This window comes from Oryctolagus cuniculus, chromosome 13, assembly GCF_964237555.1.
Source record: "Oryctolagus cuniculus chromosome 13, mOryCun1.1, whole genome shotgun sequence".
In the NCBI taxonomy this organism is placed as follows: domain Eukaryota; kingdom Metazoa; phylum Chordata; class Mammalia; order Lagomorpha; family Leporidae; genus Oryctolagus; species Oryctolagus cuniculus.
In genome coordinates this window covers 9,047,647-9,070,226 of record NC_091444.1, presented here as the reverse complement: position 1 = coordinate 9,070,226, position 22,580 = coordinate 9,047,647, and the positions used below count along the sequence as shown (strand labels likewise).

Below are 22,580 nucleotides of genomic sequence, written 5' to 3'. Positions count from 1 at the left end.
AGTGTCTCTGTACTCTCAGTAGGAGATTTTTAAGTGCCTGATAAGATGAATAAATACTAAGTAAGATTAAAATTTCAGGCTTGATATTTTAAAAATGTACTCCTGTGTGAGGGTAAAAATATATTTTCTATGCCCTAAAACACCTCATATTTTATTCGTATATTTAAAACATTTTGGGCTTGAAGTTTAGTGATTATTAGTTTATCATTTACCTTCTTCACAAAAAAGGGAACCATTTTTTATGACTTCCAACCTGTTGGCTGTTTACCAGTTTCTTATAAATCTCTGACTTTAGAAATCGAGGAAAAGAATCCTTGGCCATGAGGCTGTAAATTAATTTTTGAGCCTCATCAAAGCATTTGAGAGTTGGTTCAGCAATATTTTTTGAGATGAGATCCCTGGTGCTGAAGTCAATGTTAATCTGTGGAAAATAAAGGTGTATATCATCAGATTAGTGTAATCAAAGGATACACAGTCTATTCAGTTGGCAGATACACATATTATTTGAATTTTTTCTAAGTACAAAAAGCAAATCTGATGCAAAACAACAGAAAGATCATGCACTGATTGTTCTGGGATGTAGAGCACATGCCTGGTTTCATTATTTTTCGTAACACAAGAGGGCTTGCATTGAGGTATAAAGTAATTAAGATGATACCTTACTTAGAGATATAGAAAGCAAAGTGGAATAGCAAGAAAGAGACTTTATGATTTTAAATTTCTTTTCCCACTTACCTTTTTTTTTTTTTCTGGTAATTTGACATGAATACCTAAAATGTGCTTTCCATAGGCAGAACTATAACCAGAATTTACAAGGTTGGCTTTCACCCATTCCCATTCTTTATAGCTCCTCTTTTTGCTCTCCACAAAATCGCACTTCTTTCTCTTTACCAAAACTTATCAAGTACACTCTCTCATCACTGACCCCTATACCTCCCACAGAATGTCTGTCTATCTGCCTGTCTGTGTGTCGTCTATCTTTTTGACTCCTTTACCACTGCCAAACATAGGTACCCCCGACATGGTATAATGGAGATCTGTTATATTGGCATATAATTTACTTGAAATATGTGAAATTCCCTAAGGCTTCTTATGGAGATATGTGCCCAATTTTATATATATTCCAGGATATATTTTAAGAAGCAGAAATTTTCACATCTAAGATATACAATTTCAACTGAAAATATTCATGAAGTTTTTAATCTTAAAAACAAATGCTCACTAAGGGTAGTACTGTCTCTCTGTTACTCTTCATTCTATTGTCCAGCATTTAGTAGAATATCTATCACATAATAAGCAATCCATAAATAATTATTGAATACAAGTAAAATGTCTCTTGGTAAAATGGGAGACATTGTCAAAATGCTACAATTTTGGGATTTGATAGAAGAAAGACTGTAAATGAAAATTTGTGCTGCACAAAATTGAGGTTTTAACTGTGGGCAGATAGAACTGTAGGCCATCAAATCCCCCCTCAGCTACTTGCTGTTTGTATGAATGAACCAAGTTCTATAATTTCCTTTCATCTTTAATTTCCATGGAGTAAAAGAAAACAGTAATAACACCTACCTTAAAGTGTCTTAAGGATTAAATGAGATTAGAAATATCAAAATATTTTAGTATTATTCTAGAAAGAAGACAACAAGAATTTAATCAGAAAAAAATCACTGGAAAGCCACTGTTTGCTCACAGATATTTATTTCACTAGGGATTTCAGTTTCCCATTGATCACAGGATGCACCTGTGATTTTATTCCTTTCGTTCAAGATCAGATGCTGAAACTCCTTCAATGCCTCATAGCCTACAATTGATTATCCCTCCAGAGGGAGAAAGATGGTGCAGGGCCTTAGAAAAACAATGTTATCATTTTCCAATATGCCTCCTAACACTTCTGACTTTGTAGCTTGAGTGTATTACCCTAACATTTATGAGCTCTGCTTGCTCGTTTCCCATCTCTGGGTAGTTTTTGAGTCATATGATAGAGGAATAAAAGGGACATGGGTCATTGCCTTATTGGTTCCACAAATATTTATGAGTGTCTGTTATGTGCCAAATCCTCTCTTTCTTTGGGGAAAGATGACTAACAACACAATTAGCAGTGTCATTTTAGAGCAAAAGCTGAAGGGAGAGAAGCCATTCCTCTAGGAATGTTATGAATTGTTGAAGAAATGTTGGAGAAAATGTTATGGCAGGAAAAACAAAACCCGCCAACAAATGCAGAGTTTTGGTGCAAGAGAGTTTGTTAGCTTCTGAAGAGCCACTTACGTTCAGACGGCTGGAGTGAGGTGTGTGAAAAAGCATGAGGTTGAAAAAGGAGATCCGGGCCAGGTTTTTTTTTTTTTTTTTTGACAGGCAGAGTGGACAGTGAGAGAGAGAGACAGAGAGAAAGGTCTTCCTTTTGCCGTTGGTTCACCCTCCAATGGCCGCCGCGGCTGGCGCACCGCACTGATCCGATGGCAGGAGCCAGGTACTTCTCCTGGTCTCCCATGGGGTACAGGGCCCAAGCACTTGGGCCATCCTCCACTGCACTCCCGGGCCACAGCAGAGAGCTGGCCTGGAAGAGGGGCAACTGGGACAGAATCCGGCGCCCTGACTGGGACTAGAACCCAGTGTGCTGGCGCCACAGGTGGAGGATTAGCCTAGTGAGTCGCAGGTCTTGAAGAGCTTTGTGCTGCAATAAGGAGCTCTGGTTTTTCTACTAGAAGCCAAGGAAGACACTGAAGGGTTTGGAGCAGGGAACTGGCATCAGAATAACTTGTACAGCATCATGCCTCTTCATAGTGGGAATCAACAGCCATCAGTAATGATTGTTATCAAGCCTGTTTCTTGTGTTGTGGAGAGCATGTTCCTGCATTTGATTATGTTGCTGATTCTTTTTTAAAAAACAGATTTATTTGGGCTGGCACTGTGGCACAGAGGGTTAAGCCACTGCCTGCAGTGCTGGAATCCTTTATGGGTGCCAATTCAAGTCCCGGCTGCTCCACTTACAATCTGGCTCCCTGCTAATGTGCCTAGGAAGGCAGTGGAGGATGACCCAGGGGCTTGGACCTCTTCTATGCACATGGGAGACCCAGATGAAGTTCCTGGCTGCTGGTTTTGGCCTGGCCCAGCCCCAGCTGCTGTGCCATGTAGGGCCATGAGCTTCATCTGGGCCTACCATGTGGGTCCAGGGGCCCAAACACTTGGGCCATCCTCTCTGCTTTCTCAGGCACATTGATAGGGAACTGGATCAGAATTAGAGCAATGGGGGGCCGGTACTGTGGCGTGGTGGGTAAAATTGCTGCCTGCAGTGCCACCATCCCTTATGGATGCCAGTTCGAGTCCTAGCTGCTCCACTTCCGATCCAGCTCTCTGCTATGGCTTGGGAAAGCAGTAGAAGACAGCCCAAGTCCTTGGGCCCCTGCACCTACCTGGAAGACCCGGGAGAAGCTCCTGGCCCCGGCTTCCAATTGGTGCAGCTAAAGCCGTTGTGGTCATCTAAGGAGTGAAACAGCAGATGGAAGACCTCTCTCTCTCTCTCTGCCTCTCCTTTCTCTGTGTAACTCTTTCAAATAAATAAATAAATAAATCTTTAAAATAAAATAAAAAAGAATTAGAGCAACTGGGACTCGAATCAGAGCCTATATGGGTTGGTGGCGCTGCAGGTGATGGCTTACCCACTACGCCACAGCATCAGCCTTCAGTATTTTTAACAGCACCATCCATTATTTGTTTAATATTACGTCCCCCATAATGGTGAGTATAGCTACTTAACCTGTTCAGGCACTCATCAGGGGCATTTTTACTGACAGTAGGACCAGTGTATGCCTGCCGCATGGTGTTGCCTTATTACTGTTATTAATATAACCAGAATGAATACTTACAGTAACCCCTCATCTTGTATAAAAGTCCATAGCTCTGATTTTGACACTCACAGACCTTACAATGTGTTCTCAACTCACACATTTCTTCTCTTCTTTGTTTTCTGCCAAGCGAGACAATTGCTTTCAACTTCCTTGCTTTTTCCACCTCTGAGCATTTTTTCATACCATCCTCACCCTAACTTAAGGTCATTTCTTTTCACCTAAGTCTTTCACTGTTCTTTTTGTGCCTAAGGTTAAATTCCAATGCCATCCACCACATGAAGTTATTTGTGAATTTTTTTCTCTTCTGACTTCTCAGAGAACTTTGTGTTACTGAGACAATATTTATATTTTATGCATTCCTCACTGAGTCTTGAACAGTGTAAGGACTTGATAAGTAGATGTTACCTCAGTCAAGTGAGCACATGGTTGTATATTTGTTTTAAATCACATTTAAGTTTTAAAGAGATACATTTCACTTCAACATTTTGATAATTAGTTAATACATTTGTATTTTTGAATTATCACTCTTATTTTTCTGACTCCCTGTTTTCCTGCCAAGGAACTGCCAACATCAGCTACTGATAGCGAAGTGATGAGCAGAATTACTGTTCCCAGGAGATCATCAGTAGTCTTATGAAGATGTGTCTTGGCAATTCAGCTTAATGTCAGTGACAAAACATTACACCCACATGTTTATATAAATGTCATTATTTTTCTCCAACTTGTTCAAGCTAGAAACATAGGAATCATCTCTGACACCTCTTTTTTCTGTGTGATTTCTCATCTGGTGTGTGTGTGTGTGTGTGTGTATGCAAAAGTTTGATATTTTTCTGTAATATCACAGTGATCTCTTTTATTCTCACTCTTTTTCCAGGTTAAGCATTTATAACTAATCTTGTCCCTAAACACTTGCATTTTTTTCTTTATACTGGCTCACTTTCCAAAATCCCTTTGTATCCAAAAGTGTATCTTGTGCAAGTTTTCCACCTAATAAGTGATTTAGCTTAAGTTGAACTGCTTCCAATCGACAAATTTGATTTCTTAAACAGATTTTGACAAACAACTTCTGTTAATGTGAAGTATACAGTCTGATTTTCAGGAAGGTATATTTGTTACCACAAAGGGAATCCAGTAATTCTCAACATGGAATCAACCTTTTATTTACTATCTTTTCTATATTTCTTCAATGAATCCCCTGCCCTCCACATATACCTTAACAGGACAGAGCAGATCTGAATTCCATGGTCTGTACCTTGCATTTTCTTTTTCAAAGTAGTGTCTTATTTTCTGCCATGGCAAAATATTTTAAGCAATGGTATAAACTTTATAACTAAATTATTTTTATAAATATTTGTGCTTGGGGCTGGTGTTGTGGCACAGCAGGTTAAGCTGCTGCCTGTAATGTTGGTATCCCATAGTAGTTAGTGCCTGTTCAAGTCCCGGTTGCTTCATTCTGATCCAACTCCCTGCGAATGCGTCTGGGAAAACAGTAGAAGATGGTCCTAGTGCTTGGGCACCTGTCACCCACATGGAAGACTTGAGTGGAGTTCTAGCATCCTGGCTTCAACTTGGCACAGACCTGGCCATTGTGACAATTTGGGGAGTGAACCAGTGGATGGAAGAGCACTCTCTTTCTGTCTCCCTCTCTTAGTCCCCCCCACCCTGTAATTCTGCCTTTCAAATAAATAGATAAAGCTTTTAAAAAAAATTAGTACTGATGATCTAGGTCTTCATTTGGCTGCTGAATGCTTAATGTACCAAAATAGGACTATATGATGGATAATGTATCCCCATTTGTTGGGGTAAGTAAAGGCTAATGTGTATCTGGAAATATCTCTTATTTCTGGAATTTATTCACTTGGAATATTTATTGAGTAGGTGCTTAGGGACCGTGATAAGAGCTGAAGGTAAAAAGATGATTAAAAAAAAATTCAGCCAGGAAGGCATACTTTGGAAATCAATCCAAATTTTAAAATGCTTTGTGAAAGAAAAGCTATGTGAAGGGATTGAGACTTTAAGTTGATCTTTGAAGTATTATTTTGAGTATGAAGTGTGACAAAAAAGGGAATTGTACATGAGAGAGTAACTAGAAGAAGCCTAATAGGTTTGAGGTCAAGGACAGGGAGAGTTGGGAGGGAGATCCTTGAAGGTATCAAAGGATGTTGAACCTGCTAGGGTCATGTTAAGGAATTATCACTGGCCCCCACATAGTGCAATAGCTAGTTGTGGATAAAGGGAGAAAGTCAGGAAACCATTAGAAGTTAGAAGATCGGCTGGATAGTTTTGAGTGGATCAGGTGGGTAGTGTCCCAGGAAATTAAGAAAGTGCATACATTTCAAAGATACTCAGAAAGTGGAATAGATGGGGCTTGCGATTGAGTCGTTACACACTAGGGTAAGGGAGGAAATCTTTACAAATGGCTGCATTCTAGAGATATCTTAAAGAATGACAGAATGTGTTAATGGATTGGATATGGAGTTTGAGAAAGAGAAGAGTCAAGGGATGACTATTGTCTACGTGGGTAGAAGAAAGTTTTGGACAGAAAATCAGGACTCAGATTTGAATTAAGTTTGAGATGCGTTTTTAAAGTTATAAGATTGGAAGAGTAAGTATGAGCAGAAAGTAGGAAAGGCAAAATGGAGTTAAGTTTGTGGCAAAGTGGAGTTAAAAGATAAGCTTATTTTCATGCAAGAACAAGTTTGAAATCCGTGCACAGGTTTTTCATAACACTCATTTCCGTGCATTATTTGAAGAATCGTTGTGATTGAAAACTGTCTTCTCTCATTCTAATGCACGTGGGGTTATGAACACAAAATAGCAAAAGCAGTTTCTAAGGAGCATTCTGTAAGGGAGGAGGGACTCCAGTTCCAGAAGCCAATTGAAGTGATTTCCACTAAGAGGAAGTGATAAATTCTCCCTAGAAGTCAATTCTAGTGGCATATGGGGATAGGCCAACACAAGGGTCTTGTCTTTTCTTCTCAACTCCCTTGAAAATTCAGTAACACCAGAAAAAGAAAAACATTGGGAAATACATGGAGAGGGTCTTCAGAAAGTTCATGGAAAATGTGCATTGTTTTTGAAGTCCATCTTTCCAAGAATTTTTTGAAGTACCCTCCTGTGTGTGTGTGTGTTCCTTTACCATAGTCACTCCTAGGCCAGGGGAAGTGTATGTGAACTGTATCCCAACCTTTGCACTCATCTCCAATGTGAGTTTTGGTTGCGATCTACCAGAGGTTTCTTGGATAAACTTGTACTTCCATAGACAAGACAGATGAGCTAGCGAGCTGCAGGTCTGTTGGAAACAGGCACCTGCTAGGAGGTGACCCTCCAGAACCACGTGATTCAAGGCACTCAGGAATTACTCGGGAGCTCTAAGGCAGCTGAGACCTTCTCAGCATCTGAGACTGTTAGGTTCAGAGCGTGGGCTGAAATGAACACTGTATCAGTTAATGAAGTAAACAAGGTTATGGCTATAGTATTTACTGATTTAAATAGGGACTTTGTATAAATACTCTTTAATTTCAAGAATTTTGAGAAACACAAGATCTTTTTTGATTATTTTTCAAAAAGTCATAAATTATTTTAGCTATCTGAAATCATCGTGCTGCCAGTTTCAGAAAACGAGACACAGGGTTGTGATTCTTAGGCAATGGCAGCTGAGACGTCAGCACAACCGCTCAGGGGCTTCTAAGTCCTGTCGTTCTTGAAAAGGCCTTGACAGAGCTGACACTGACACAACCCACCGCCTTCAAAGCACTGCTTTCTGAATGGTGTTCAGCGTAGCTATTTAAAAACAATTCTATTATAAAGATCCAGTATATGTTAACACCCATTTGCTTTTGTTAACTGAAAGTTGTGCCAAAAATTAAAGGGGAAAAAGAAAGGAAGGAAGGAGGGGGGCTGCTGCGATAAGGAACTGTGATTATTTTAGAATTGTAGCTATGAGATACATGCACTCTGTTCTCTTTATATTAATAAAAATTTAAAAAAGCAAAGTCATGCAAGCCGATTTCCTTTGTTTACATCAGCAATTTTAAATTCGTTTGACTTTTGGAAAATTCTTTTAGCAAGGATACATTTTAAAGTGGATCTCTCGGCTCTCTTGTGACCCTGAACTGTGTTTTATATGCTTTTACATAATTTGAATGAAAAGTTTTCAATTGTGCTCTCACATTCAAATTGGGTAGGCTTTCCTCATTCAGAATGTATAGTGTAGCAGGACACTGCCATTATGCAAAGAGTGTGTGCATGGCTAAGTAAAACACCTTACAAAAAATAGGGCAGACATCTTAGACCTTAAAAATTACCATTCAAATTCAAGCCATCTATAATCATGTTTTTTGGTTACCTAATTCAATTTAATCACTCTGACACCTCTGGTGTGACTTCACTTTTGGCATCATTAAAGGTGAACAAATATAAGGATGGCTATTAAAACTGAGAACACCAGAGTTTGCAACAGTTAGAAGAAATCTATTCATGCCATCCTTTGTTATCTTTGGCTTTGGAGACTGAAATAGATGACACAAGTTGGAAGATAGTACTAACACCTTAAATTGGGCAGGAAAAGTGAAAAAAAGATAGAATTTAAAACCATCTTGATTAATTAGACAAGAAGTCAAAGCAAAGATGGCACTGAACAGAAACCAGATGCCTCTGCAGTGTCTGTGGTGCTGAAGGAGCTGACACATGTGAAATCCTAACGTATACAGATCGCTGAAAATAGACGCAGACAAGCTACAGCAGTGCTGGCGTGGCTGGAAGGGACTTGGATTGACTGGTCCTTAGCAACCACAGCCTGCTACACCAAGGTCAGTGCAGTGGCACAGGACACGCAGAAGTTGGGAGAACACCTTAGCTTTTCGTCTTTGAGCTGAAGTGCAGAAATTGTTTTTTTTGAAGGCCAGAATGATCCTGCAGATTTATAATAGAAATGCTGTTTTTTTGTAGAAGAAATACTCCTGACACTTTTTTTTTCCCTTCTAATACCATATTTGAATTTGGGTTTCAAAGTCTAAGAAGTTATACAAATTAGACTATGAAAAGAGAAAACTTTTTTTAGAAAGAAAGATAGATGCTGTGTGACCAGAGAATTTTTATACTTCTACCTTTAGCATAAACATTAAGGTTCCCACGCTGTGTGACAAATGCCTAAATAATAGATCAAGGGAAATTTGGAAGCTGTTAAGTGTGACCTGAAGACCTCCCTTCCCATGGATCTTAATGATTGCAGGGCCCATCATTGTATCACAAAGACTCAGTTCATTTTTCACCTGTACCTTGTGGATGGCTGTAATGCCTCCCTAAGAAAGTGAACATGAGATCAGAGATGATCCATACAAATGCACCGTGGAGGTGTTACTTGCAGTTCCTTTAGCCATGCTTTTCTCTCACTTTCACCTTCCCACTCTGTGTCTCTTTCTTCCTTTCTCAGACATATTTTTATTTTAAGAAAGAATAGATAATAATCCAGAAATCACTGGGATCAAGAAAGTACAGATGTCACCATGCACACTCAAAGCCAGACAGTACTGGTCTTGTTTCCCTCCTGGTGGAACAAGCACTTCTACGTGCTGGCTGGTTCTTTGTTAATCTTCTATCCTTTTCTCTTTCTGTCTTGCCTTGATTCCCTCTATCTATCCTGCAATATTTTCTCCTGAGCCAATCTGGGAACCATTTATGCAATGAGTAACTCTTTTTATTGAAGCCTGCTGATTTGGTAAGGTGCTTTTACGACAAGCGTTCACATTTACAGTTTCATCAAGTCCTTTAAAGTGGCTTGTCATCAGATATTCTTGGAAGCTAGCTAACGATTGTTTTCAGATAGATTTGATAGCACTTATTTAAAACTACAAAGAGATTAAAATGTTTTCAAAACTGCATGATATAAACTTCAGACACGTTTATCACTGTCATCTACCCCATGTAGATGTATTATACTTTTTCAGGTAAGGAAACCGAGACACAACTAGATGGACTAGCTTACCACAAGATTACCCATGTGACAGGTCAGGATTTGACTCTCCATGTGTCTGGAAATCACTCAGCCTTAGGCTTCCAGCTATACCATATTATTCTCTATTGATGTAGGAACCAGAGAGAAAGGAGAGCTATGAATGCAGCTGGCATTACTATTATCTCATAGATAACTGAAAGTTCACTTTCTACGAACAGTCTTTGCCTATTAGGGCAGGAAATTGACAATCATCATAAAATCAATATACAGAAAGAGATCATTTAGTAAGTTTAGTAAAGCCTGTGACTTGTCTAATTGCATCAGTTAGTATTACTGTTATGATAAAACTTTATATATGGAGATATGAAGACATAAGAAATTGAAATTAAGTAAATGGGATTTAATGGATATCTGGTAAACATGACCTTGTCATTGTTTTTATTTTAGGATTTTCTACCAAGGAAATTGGTGTAATTTGGATTCTTTGAAGAACCAGTTATACAACCACAGCTGAACAGGTAAAATAGTCCTTTATGAATCTCATTATCAAATTAATTTTCTATGTATGAAAATCATATTTTCCAACATACATCTCAGACATACTATCTAGTCATGTCAAGTGTGCCTTCTAGATAAATCTGGAACATTACCAACCATTTCTTTATCTCTCCTCTGTTGCCTGTTTATCCGACCTCATTCCCTACCCTCTGCTCACATGAACAATATCCAAATACCTGCCATTTCCAGGACATAATGAGTTTTTCCCTCAGCGCTGAACCAATGTACTCTCACTCTGAAATACTTCCTTCATTTGCTCTCTTTACAAATATGACATTTTTTGTGATTTACACATCTTATATGTGAACCCCTTTGCAAATCTATCTCTTTACTGACAAAGTAGATTTAAACATTCGTTTCCACTGTGATAGTAATGAACTTTTAATTGTGGTTTTATTATTATACTTCCTATTGTGCATTTGACTGCTTTTAGTACATATCAGTCTCTACTCTGTGACATCATTGTGGGAACAAGCACTCAAAAAACTGGCTTAATGAATAAGCATACTAACAGCTGTATTAAATTTAACACAACTGACGGACTATAGAGAAATATGTTGAAGGCTACATTTGATATAAAATACAATAGGCAAATGCTCTTCAGTGACTTGGATTGGAAACAACAGTAAAAAATAGGAAAGGGACTTACTATTTCAAATATATATTAGATGTATACTTTATACTACATATTAACATATTTGTCATTAATAAATTTTGTCATATCCTGTGTAATGCTTTTATAAATACTTCAGAGTGATAATACTTGAAGAATAACCATAAATTTAATAATATAATACATAGTCAAAATTAACTAGCTGGGCAAGGTAAAAAAAGCTATAAGAGTTTCATATCCTAAAATAATAACCATACTATTTAGTAAACTTATTTCTATAACATTTATTTGAGAAGAATAGGCTAGGAGAAAAAAAAACTCATTAAAATTGATACTTTGTTATACATTTTAATTCTGCTATAATTAAAATATTATATTTCTTAGTAGGTTTTTCATATGCAACAACCATTATTAGCTAGATGGATTCATAAAGTCTGCCTTTTAGCTCAGTCTCACAATAAACAGAATATCTTTAAGGTTGTTTTCAGAGCCTTATAGGGAGTGGAGCATTAATCAAGTTGACAAATCTTAAATGCTGTATTTTCAAGTTTCCAGAATTATTTATTGATTTTTTTATTGTGACTTGGAAATGAATGTTAAAATAGCTCCATGGGAATTCAAGTTTCTCTCCCCTACTTATGAATTCTAGACCATCCTTCAGTAGTTTCTGTGTTGGCCAGTGTTATACTAGACTAATACCTGCTACTGCAGTTATTGTCCATCTAAAACTTGAACCATTGATATGATAACATTATGTCCTGGGTTTTATGAAAATGTTTTGCATTTCATCTAGTTCTGTTTTGTCTCCGTATGTACCACCACCACCATCTTTCTCCTACCATGAATCCTAATTTAGGATAAAAAAATATAGTAATTGTCACCAATAAGGATGTCAGTATTTCACCTCTGCAGAAAGATGGCTTCTAGTAGTACTTTATGTTTGGTAGTAGTAGTTTAGCAGAGCTTCCTGTTTACTTGCATTATGCATTAAAACTCCTTGCTAAAATATCCAGCAAGGAACCCAGAGCAGTTTTAAAATATAAATTGCTTAAACTTTACAGTTGAAACTGAAAGAGAATGTGAAGAAGATCATGGTTTTCGTCCTGAGATTTGCACAGATGGAATGCTTTTCAGAGATTCTCATTGTCATTCCTTGCTTCTCTGTAAAGCCCTTTGTGTTCCCCTGAGTTTTAGGAATTACAGGTAGGTCTGGAACACATGACACAGTGCCTCACACCTTTGGCACATTTTTCAGAAATGAAGGTGACCAAAAGAAATGAATAAATCAAAGAAATGAAGGTGGCTAAAACCTCCCTTTGGAAAGTAAAACATGACTATATGCCATAAAGTGGACTCCAAAATACTAAAAATGGATAATTTGTGTGGTTGCTTGGAAGATGCTTTGTCTTCTCACATATTGATTTTTTTTTTTCAAAAAACATTAAGGAATGCTGTCTCACGTTGACTTTGGTTAATTCCATGGTGAGCCAAAAGAAAAAGAAACTGCCCTGGAAATCTGTCAGCATTTTGAAGTAGAATTTCTCTTGGGTTCACTTTAGAGCTGTTTAATTTGTGGCATCACATACAATTTTCCTAGAGCCCACATGTTGTGCCAAGAAGAGAGAAATATTGGTCATATCTTGCCCATGGTATGTGTTGAAAATATTTAGTGAATTAGTGAAAGACAGAATCATCTTAAGGAATGTCTAATGGAGCCTACTGATGTTGTCTAGTGTCAAGCTCAGGGCCTTGTAGGTGGATTTAATGTCTTCCAATTGGGTCAGGTCTGACAGAGGACGGGACTCTGCTCCGCTTGACATGGGTCACTTACCTCTTTAGGTGCGTCAGCTTCAATGAATTCAGAATAAATCATTTGTGCTTTAGAAGCAATTTTTTCTGCACTTTCTGTTTTCTTGAAGTCCTCACAGGCAAGCCAGAACTCAACGTTTTCTTCACTAAATTCTGATTTTAGAAATGTTCGAAAAGCATCTAGACCAGCTATAAAATATATTTGAAAAAGTTTTGTATAATATCACATAGAGTAATAAAGTGTCCCAAAGGAACACACTATATACTGTAAGCATTTATTGAGTATCTAGTGTCAAATATTTATCACCCCCATAAATATAATCTATCTAACTTTATAAAACCTCATTGGGTCAATAATCATAAACACCAAATATTTAGCTATATATTTCTACAATTAGCTCCATTATCTATGGACTTTTTCTTTCTAGATCTGAAAAGTCTTGGCGTTGTGTTTAGGAGAATATTTTCATGATAGTTACTTCTTTGGGAACTTCCTAGACTTTCCTTTTTAGACTCTTTGCCCTGAGCTCAGGTTAGGTTCTTGGTGTTGTTGTGACTTTGGAGTAAAAATGTCTTTGTTGCTATGAATTGGTGAGAAATACAGCTTGACACTCAGTAATTAAACTGCATTGGTTTGAGCTTGGAGAAAAGAGGCAGGGCTGACATTATTGATTTTGGATGAATATAGTGGTCAATGGTAATACTTATACCAAAAAAGCTGCAGCAAAATGTTTCTCTTCTTTATGAAGAGATAGCAGTTTTAATCCCACCAGCAAATAAGTGGGCTTTGTTGCCTTAAGCAAAATGTCAGTGCCTCCCCTCCTTCTCTGTGGAAACTGTGTGTGGTATTTTCCTCCTACTCCTTTGAGTTTTCCAGAAACTTTAGACCAGGGAATGCAAATGAGTCCACTTGCTTACAGGTTCATTTCCTTTGGCCTGACTATGATATTCATTTAAGTAAATTTATTAACTTATTGAATCTGTAAAAATTAATAAAAATGAAACAAAGAAGTTTAGTAACCGCAGGCAGGGCTTGTAATATGGGATTCCCATAGTTATCATATCTGTTTATCTTACTTTAACCATGTTTACAACATTATTCTTTGCTCCTATAGAACTCATGAACAACTGTTTCAACCCTTCCTTCTCTGTTTTCTTCATCAAAATGTGTCCCCAAATATTGTCTTTTGAACACCCAGAGCTCAATTTTTTTAGATCATTCTTGTTAAATATTTCAGGCCTGAGTGTGCCTCTAGTTAGAATGCAAACTAGAAAGATGAGCATCAGATTCCCTCTGTGCCTTGAACTCCTGTCGCTCAGTCACAGCTCAAGTTCTTCCGCAGGCAGTATCTGTTTGCATCTGCGTGAGGAGGGACACAGCACTGTGTTTGGCGATCACAGAGATTTGCCTTCCAAAACATTGGTGGCTTTCTCCTGCAGCTGCCCGATGCATGTGCTTGGAGCAGTTATGCCCTGATTCCAGGCTGAATTTAATCCTTCAAGTTTAAAATTAGAGGAGAAACGAATGTATAGAAAATCACAGGGTAGCAAAGAGACTAGAGAAGAAGAAAATGTAAAAGTTAATGGGACTTAAATCAGTTTATATGTTGATGTGGGTAGGAAGCACAACTAAACGTTAGAGAGAGGATACAGAAAAGGCCTTTTGGAGCCAAGAGTAAAGTGTCTACAAACACTGGATTAAAACTCAATTAACATTCTTTACCATATAAAACAGAGTTGAAATAACAGATCACTGCAAAAGGTTATCAGGTACCAATTAAAATTATCAGAAATATTGGAGAGTATGGATGCCATTAATATCTGAGCACTGCATAAAATTCAATTCACTGCACATTTCTTGAATTTAAAAATACACTCAAGAAGCTTCCGCTACATAAGTTTAGGTTATAAAAATCCTGTTAGTAAAGTCAATTAAACACTTCCCTGAATGTGGTCCAAACAATGATGCATTTGAGATACCTAAACAGAATCTATGCTAAAATCTATTTCACATGGAGGATAAAGTATGCCTTAATAATACTGGAAGAATATTATAGATCTATACGTGCAATATTTCATGTATGTCATTAGGCATTTGAAACCTTCCCCCTTATTAGGATTGTCTAATTCATTCTAAAGAGACGAGAAGTTAGAGATCAAGAAACAATGGTTGCTTTCTCAGGTGCTCCAGTTCAATGAAGGACTATTCTGATTTACCAGTTAATGACTTCTTTCCTCCTTCCATCACTGGTTTAGGACAGAATGACTCAAAACAGACATCTAAAACTGAGGATGGTTATCTAATCTTGGATCCGATATTTTATTGGACTACTTTTCTGTTGTATACACATAATTTGAGAATGCAAATGCAATCTCATACATTTAAAATCGTTCATTGAGAGCACTCTCCATAGGATGGATTACTACTGGTTAGCTCCAACAGAAGATGTAAATGGAATAAGGCAGTAATAGGGGGTGAAAACTGTACTAATGACTGTGCTCAGTACGTGCAAAATAGTCTCAAGTTGAAAAAACAATTATGTAATTTGGTGAACTATTTAGCAGTATAAAGCATCAAAAAACATGTGTGGTATTGCTGTTTCTCTAGTATTATAAAAAGCAAAACCAGAGGGCTATTTAGATAAATCTGTGGCTTTTTTATTTTATGTGGGCATGAAATACAAAATCCCAGGAGGTGTGCAGACGGAAGAATTTGCCTTCATCTCAACAACACCCCTGCCACCTCTGTTCTCCTGTTTCTGCACAGAACTCCTCTACTTGGAAGCCTGCCAAATCGCAACCAGCAGAGGTGCTTTGTTAGACTCAGCTGACCTAATGTGTCCCCTTGGTTATACATTTAGGAAAAATGCCACTCAAAATTTGGGAAAAATGCAGTTACATTTGCCTTATTTCTTTAATATTTATCCTTAGATGGATTCTGGGAGTTACAGAATTATTTTATTTTCATGTTCAGGAATTAGTCATCTAGGAATAATAAACCCAGAGGGTCTAAAATTTAACTAATTCAACCGAATTTTTTTTTTTTTTTTTTTTTGACAGACAGAGTGGACAGTGAGAGAGAGAGAGACAGAGAAAGGTCTTCCTTTGCCGTTGGTTCACCCTCCAATGGCCGCCGCGGCCGGTGCACCGTGCTGATCCGATGGCAGGAGCCAGGTACTTCTCCTGGTCTCCCATGCGGGTGCAGGGCCCAAGCACTTGGGCCATCCTCCACTGCCTTCCCGGGCCACAGCAGAGAGCTGGCCTGGAAGAGGGGCAACTGGGACAGAATCCGGCGCCCTGACCGGGACTAGAACCTGGTGTGCCAGCGCCGCTGGGCTGAGGATTAGCCTATTGAGCTGCAGAGCCGGCCTCAACCGAATTTTATAAATAAACAAACAGCTTTGAAGAGTTTTTCCAGCTTAATCATATTTTAAAATTTTCCATTTTTTAACCTTATCAGTTTGAAAGAGAAATTCTGCTGCATTAATACAAACAATACTACTTTATAAACATATTCAATGTATATTATTTGTAACATAAGTGCAAGTTCTAAATATTCATGTGACTGTATTGGATATAATGCTTTTGTTATAAAGACTGAGATTTTTTTTATTTAAAATTGGCAAAATGACATCATTGAGGCATCCCATTAAATATAGTGTTTTTACAAATATATATATATATATATATATTAGTTATTTGACAGGTAGAGTTACAGACAGTGAGACAGAGACAGAGAGAAAGGTCTTCCTTCTGTTGGTTCGCCCCCCAAATGGCCACAACAGCAGGAACTACTCCGATCCAAGGCCAGGAGCCAGGTACTTCCTCCTGGTCTCCCATGCAGATGCAGGGGCCCAAGCACCTGGGCCATCCTCCACTGTCTTCCTGGGCCACAGCAGAGAGCTGGACTGGAAGAGGAGCAACCGGGACTAGAACCAGCGCCCATATGGGATGCCGGCGCTGCAGGCGGAGGATTAGCCTAGTGCGCCACGGTGCTGACCCCCACAAATATATTTTAATATACACACAAGTGCTGTGTATTTAAGTAAGTTTTTGTATTCACTAAAAGTGAGAATAGCTCAATTGAAATAAGTAGTAAAATACTTTTTATTTTAGCCTACCGGACACGTAAAACAAGTGATCTATTTAAATTTTCAATTTTTTAATAGCTTGTAGGTGTCATTTTCTTGTATTAAAGGAAGTCATTATATACATTAAATGATAGTCTAAGAAAATGGAAAATATCAGACTTACTGTTTGGAATTTTCCTTTGTTTTACTGTATAGAATTTCTATAGAAGTACCTTATACTCAAGTTAGTTGCATTTAGACTCTGGAATTCTATACATTTATGTGACTGTAGGAATCTTATACTTCACATGTTGTTCAAACTCATACTTTATCATCTGAAACCTTTGGAATTTAACTGATTAGATTTAACTATTATATTTGTAAACCTATCGTAGTTGGCTCTTACCTTGGTTCGCTAAAAGAGTGTCCATATTTTCAGACCAGGCCATTGATTCCATGGTTGGTGACCTGTAGAAACAACATCTACCCTTGACAATAGCATTGTTATCTTTTTCTTTTATAACCTATAGTAATATTTGAATTATGTGTACTTTCTGAATTACATAATTTAAAACAACTTTATGCCATTAATCAGACAGCAAAAGATCAGCAAAAAATATGTAATGCTTTCACAGAGTACAGCTAAAGCAACATGAAGTGGGATGTAATTTGATATTACCAAATTATTTATTGATTCAACAGCCAACACTGTGGATAATTTTTGCAAATTCTAAAAAAAAAGGCACAAAACGTATTTGTTCTGTGGAGTGAAAGTGAGTTTCTTCTTAACTGTGAATATATTGATAATTTATGTGATAATACCCTTGTCTATTTCTGCATAATTATTGTAATAATAATGATTATGAGTGAATGAACTATTTTCTAAGTTTTCACGGTCTACAACATTATTTATTTCATTTGTGTGCATCTCAAAAAAGTTTTAAAAAGTTTTAAGGATTTCTGACAAGTGATGATCTTGAAAACATTTTTCATGGTATTTCAGGAAGTATTTGCCCTGCTCCATGTCAGACTTAACTTCTTAGACTGGTATACTTTCTGTTCTGAACTGATTTATTTAAATTTAGGAGTCAGGATAGAGTAATATATTTTCCAAAGCAGCCAAAAATTTATAGACTTAAGTCCTCCGAAAAAGGTATACTTTTGGGAATGTGATATAGAAATAGTAAGTCAGGTTTAAGATATAAACTTTCTGAGATGCGAATATATCATGTATTATTCCCCTTAATAAGCCATATCATGATGAATTAAACCCCATCTATCTAAAGAATTGGCCTCTCTGAGAAAACATGTTGGGTTATGTAGCTGTGATGTGCAAATGACTTAGTTATAGCAAGTGTTGGTATAATTTAAGATTTATATTAAAATTATTGGTAATAAAATGGAGGTAGTCTCATATCTAGTTATTCTTATAAAATTTTGCATTTGCACATCAAAGTGACTAAAATATGCTAGTATGAGTGATCTCTCTGCTTTCACATTCTATTTCTTTTTGTAGTTTGCAGCAATTTTTAAAAATTTAAAAAAAGTTTTGAGAGGATGAGAGAATGAAAGAGACAGAAACAGAGAGAGATCACCATTTGCTGGATAGCAACCAAAATGCCTGCAACACCTGGATCTGGATCTGGCTGAAGCTATGATCCAGGAATGCAGTTTGGGTCACTCACATGGGTGCCAGGGATCCAACCACGTGCATCAGCTGCTGCCTCCCAGGGTGCACATTAGCAGGAAACTGGAACCGGAAGATGGACTGGGAATCTAACCCAGACTCTGACATGAAATGCAGTTAACCCAAGTGATGTCTTTACTGCTGCAACAAATGCCGGCCACCGCTATGATTTTCACCGGTTTTGTTAGGGTTGATTGTGCTTCCTTCTTTATACAACAGTAGTTACATTTTCGAGTAATAATGGTTGCCCACCCAAGGGCACATACAGGGGTCTCTGTGACTGGGAATTTATTTAGTCATTTTTCATTTCTTTTACTTTCTGTCTTGAATTTCCTTCCCCAGTTCTGGACAACTGACTTTCCTTTCTCCCTTGGCTTACTACATTGTAGGGATACAAGATTGACTATGAAGCCATTTGAAATAGCAGCTGTTCATTCAAATGGACACTTAAAAATGTTTGAGTTGTTCACTTCCACTTTCATCAGTGGAGGATGGGACTCAATCCCAGATTTAATTTTACATTGAATAGTTAGTTTTTATGCTCTTTATAATCCCTTACTTGAATAATCCCATTGCTATTTTATATGACCCAAATATTAGGCCTGTTAGGAATTCCATAAAATTATATCGTTCTTAAAATGCAGGTTTTAAGAATATTTGTAGCCTGAAATTTGGTGGTTTGGATGTTCAAATGAGAAGACGCTTAGCACCCGTGGAATCCATGCTAATAAATATGGTAGAGAGGATTGTGACTATATAGTACACCTGATTCCAATGAAGAGTTGCCATCCAGAGAAAATACTAAGAAATAGAGTCTAGGCAAATTCATTCAAGGTTGAACATTTATTCTCCCATCTGTAAGTTCCCTGATGGCAGAATGAGAGTTATCATTGTGTAGCACTGAGGAAAGTGTAAGCAGAAATACTTGTTTGATATATTAACAAATAGCTGATGGATGGCCAAACCTCAAATAATGGGAAGTATTGAAATCTTTGATGGAAAGGGGAGTGGTTTTCAAGATACTGGGAGAGTACAGTTGTGCAAGGCTTACTGAGGTTTTAAATTGCATTAGCTTCAAAGACCTAGGGTGTTCTGGGTAAGGGAAGGGGGAAAGGATGTGAAAGCATTCCTGGGGGGCACCAGACCAGGATGGGCTGCACCCTCAACCCTGGGGTATGTGGGCCTAGAGACAGTGGGCAGCATCCACTCTGGAAGGCATGGGAGCAGTCATGTCCTGCAGCAAGAGCCAGGTTTTAGCGAAGTCCAAGCAAAAGAAACATTCAGTACAAGCGTAGGGGAATAAAGGAATCTTTGTGCAATCAAAGTTTTCAAATAAATTTGTCATTAATATAGTTAAGAAGTGAATAAAGAAAGCAAAGTTGATTATGGAGTAGAACCAAGCAAGGATAAAAGAAAAATTCCTGATCTTTTGTCTTACAGAAACATTAAAATGTTATAGATAGTCTAAAGGTATATGGAATACCACAGACAATAGAATTGGAGATAGAATATTCTAGTACTGAAGTCACCAAAGTGTTGCATTACCATCAAAGCAAAAGTTGCCAGTCCGCTCTGAAGGAGTCTTCCTGCTGGTGTGGGGTATCGCCTGCACTGCCCTCTGCTCACTGTTCTCTCACCTGTTTCTCACCCAGAAGGTGCATTTTTGACAATTTGATTGCTGAAATGGCCGGAAGCACTGTAGTGTTTACTTTTCAGAAAGTAGGTAAAATGTAACTATTTTAAGGAATGGTGCTGATTCATTGCCATTTAAATTTTTAAAATTGTGATCTTACATATTTGTACTTCTATGTAAGTGCAAATTATTGATGTTTAACAATAAACTGAGACAGTATTTATAATAACACTAACATGCACAACAATTGAATATTTATAATGTATAACACATCGTGTCAAGCATACTTTACCTAATTTAATCTTGAGAATAACATATCTGATTTTCCCTGTATTACCAATGAATAAAGAGGTTCAGACATGTTAATAATTCGTGCAATGGCCCGGCGCCATGGCTCACTAGGCTAATCCTCCACCTGTGGCGCTGGTACCCCGGGTTCTAGTCCCGGTTGGGGCGCCGGATTCTGTCCTGGTTGCTCCTCTTCCAGTCCAGCTCTCTGCTGTGGCCTGGGAGGGCAGTGGAAGATGGCCCAAGTGCTTGGGCCCTGCACCTGCATGGGAGACCAGGAAGAAGCACCTGGTTCCTGGCTTTGGATCAGCGCAGCACATCAGCCATAGTGGCCATTTGGGGGGTGACCTTTCTCTCCGGCCATTGGAGGGTGAACCAACGGCAAAAAGGAAGACCTTTCTCTCTGTCTCTCTCTCTCACTGTCTAACTCTGCCTGTCAAAAAAAAATTGGTGCAGTGTCCCACAGCCAGTAATGGGCAGAGTTACATTTCACAGATGTGTCTGCATGCGACCCAGACTCTTCTCACATTTCTCTAAATAGATGCATCAGTACCTATATCTAGCACTTTATTTGTGTTTTGGAACATATTTAACAAATACTCTGATTTTTCTCCAATACAGTTTTGCCACATTTCATACAAATATTTGCTTAACTAATAAATTATGGTAGTTGGCTACTCAATAAAAAGTTTACACAAGCCATTCTTGAAATGTATAAATTGTCAAATATGAGTAAAGCATTTTTCATGTAAGATGCAAATGAGAAATATGATTTTATATCTTAAAAATTATATAAATTTCAAGGAAGAAATCTCCTGATTAAAAATTGAGGGGAAAAAAGGTACCCTATTTAAACTGCACTGACTTGGTTGACTTATAGAATGTGCTTTGACTTAAATAAATGGACAGTGTGCCACTCCCTCATTGCTGTGTTTTTTTTTTTCTTTTTCTTTGGGTTTTATTTACAACTTTAACATAGGCTTTGTCTGGCCTCTCTCATTTGTGTGTGTGTTTGTTGGCTGTAAAATTTTGGTGCCTAATCAGAGTAACTGTGTATGTATATGATTTGCCATGAAAATTCACTGTGTATCTGGAGCCAAAACTGCACTTAGTATTTCATGGGGGTTGGCTGATTTCCTTTCTATTTTCTTCATTAGGCAAGTGCCATCAAGGCCATCAGTTACCATATTACATGTCCAGAGAAGAGCCAGGCCAGATGGGAACTGCGTGAAAGCGACCAGTTATATTGCTAATTATGCCAGCTAGAACCAGTTGTATTGCATTAAAAAATGTGGGATCCAACAACTTAGCTGTTCACACTCAATTAGCAGCGTGCTGGAGAATGGAAAATTCAAGCAAGGAGCCCATGTGCTGCAGGAAGTGACAGCTGCTTCCTTATCCAGCATTAAGTACCCATACAAAAATTTCTCAATAAGTATTGTGATAATTAATAATTTTTGCAAGAATCATATATATCTTATTCTGTAGCTTATTTTGTAACTTTGGAAAGCATTACATAAAGAGAGCTCAGTGGCCCTTGTCCAGTTTATAACCTGTTTATCTAGCAAATATCAAGAATTTACTGCAAAATAAGCCACACATTGCTAGCATATGTCAGAAAAGAAGAAGAAATCAATAGAGAAAGAAAAAAATAAATCAGGCAGAAAGACAACAATTAGCATATTTATCATAAATGAAGGAAACAAAACATCTAGAGTAATGAAGACTCAAGTGTTTCATTTGTACATCTTCTGAGATAAAAATAGCTTTAAACAGCAACTCACTTCACTGGCATTTTTCGTTCCACTGTCTGACTGTCACAGATGGTGCCGAATTTCTCTTTCTGACTGCTCTTCAAGCTGAAGGTAATGTGACAGCAGGAACATTACAATTAGTATGCAAATACCTATCCCTCCTTACAGTTGCCATTCTCTAAATCATGCTATCCTCAGCTTTTTTCATTTTGTTGTTAACTTTTCACCGGTCAAAACACTTAAACTTTTAAGTAACAAATAATTCTTTGAATAAATGTGACATTTCTCCAACCTAATGGCCTAATAGAAATAAATCCCATTTGAAACGCTGGTGCCTATAGTTTCTATACATTCATTTACAAGACAG

The 22,580-nt window shown here is 37.7% G+C and overlaps 1 protein-coding gene across 1 annotated transcript; it reads right to left on the bottom strand.

The window, feature by feature from the left end:
- Positions 1–217: 217 nt before the first annotated feature.
- RGS21 (regulator of G protein signaling 21) lies at positions 218–22,254 on the bottom strand. The gene is made up of 4 exons (XM_070056203.1): positions 22,244–22,254; positions 17,258–17,334; positions 12,804–12,970; positions 218–421 (listed from the first exon to the last, which is right to left on the bottom strand). The coding sequence occupies exons 1-4, from the start codon at positions 22,252–22,254 to the stop codon at positions 218–220; spliced, it is 459 nt and encodes a 152-aa protein (XP_069912304.1).
- Between the last annotated feature and the right edge of the window lie 326 nt (positions 22,255–22,580).

Bases quoted from the DNA above. Each gene is read 5' to 3' on its own strand.
- RGS21 (XM_070056203.1), bottom strand. The intron at 12,971-17,257 runs GTAAGAGCCAAC...TATATTTTATAG, and splicing joins CACTCTTTTAGCGAACCAAG to CTGGTCTAGATGCTTTTCGA. The intron at 422-12,803 runs GTAAGTGACCCA...TATTTTCCACAG, and splicing joins AAGCTGACGCACCTAAAGAG to ATTAACATTGACTTCAGCAC.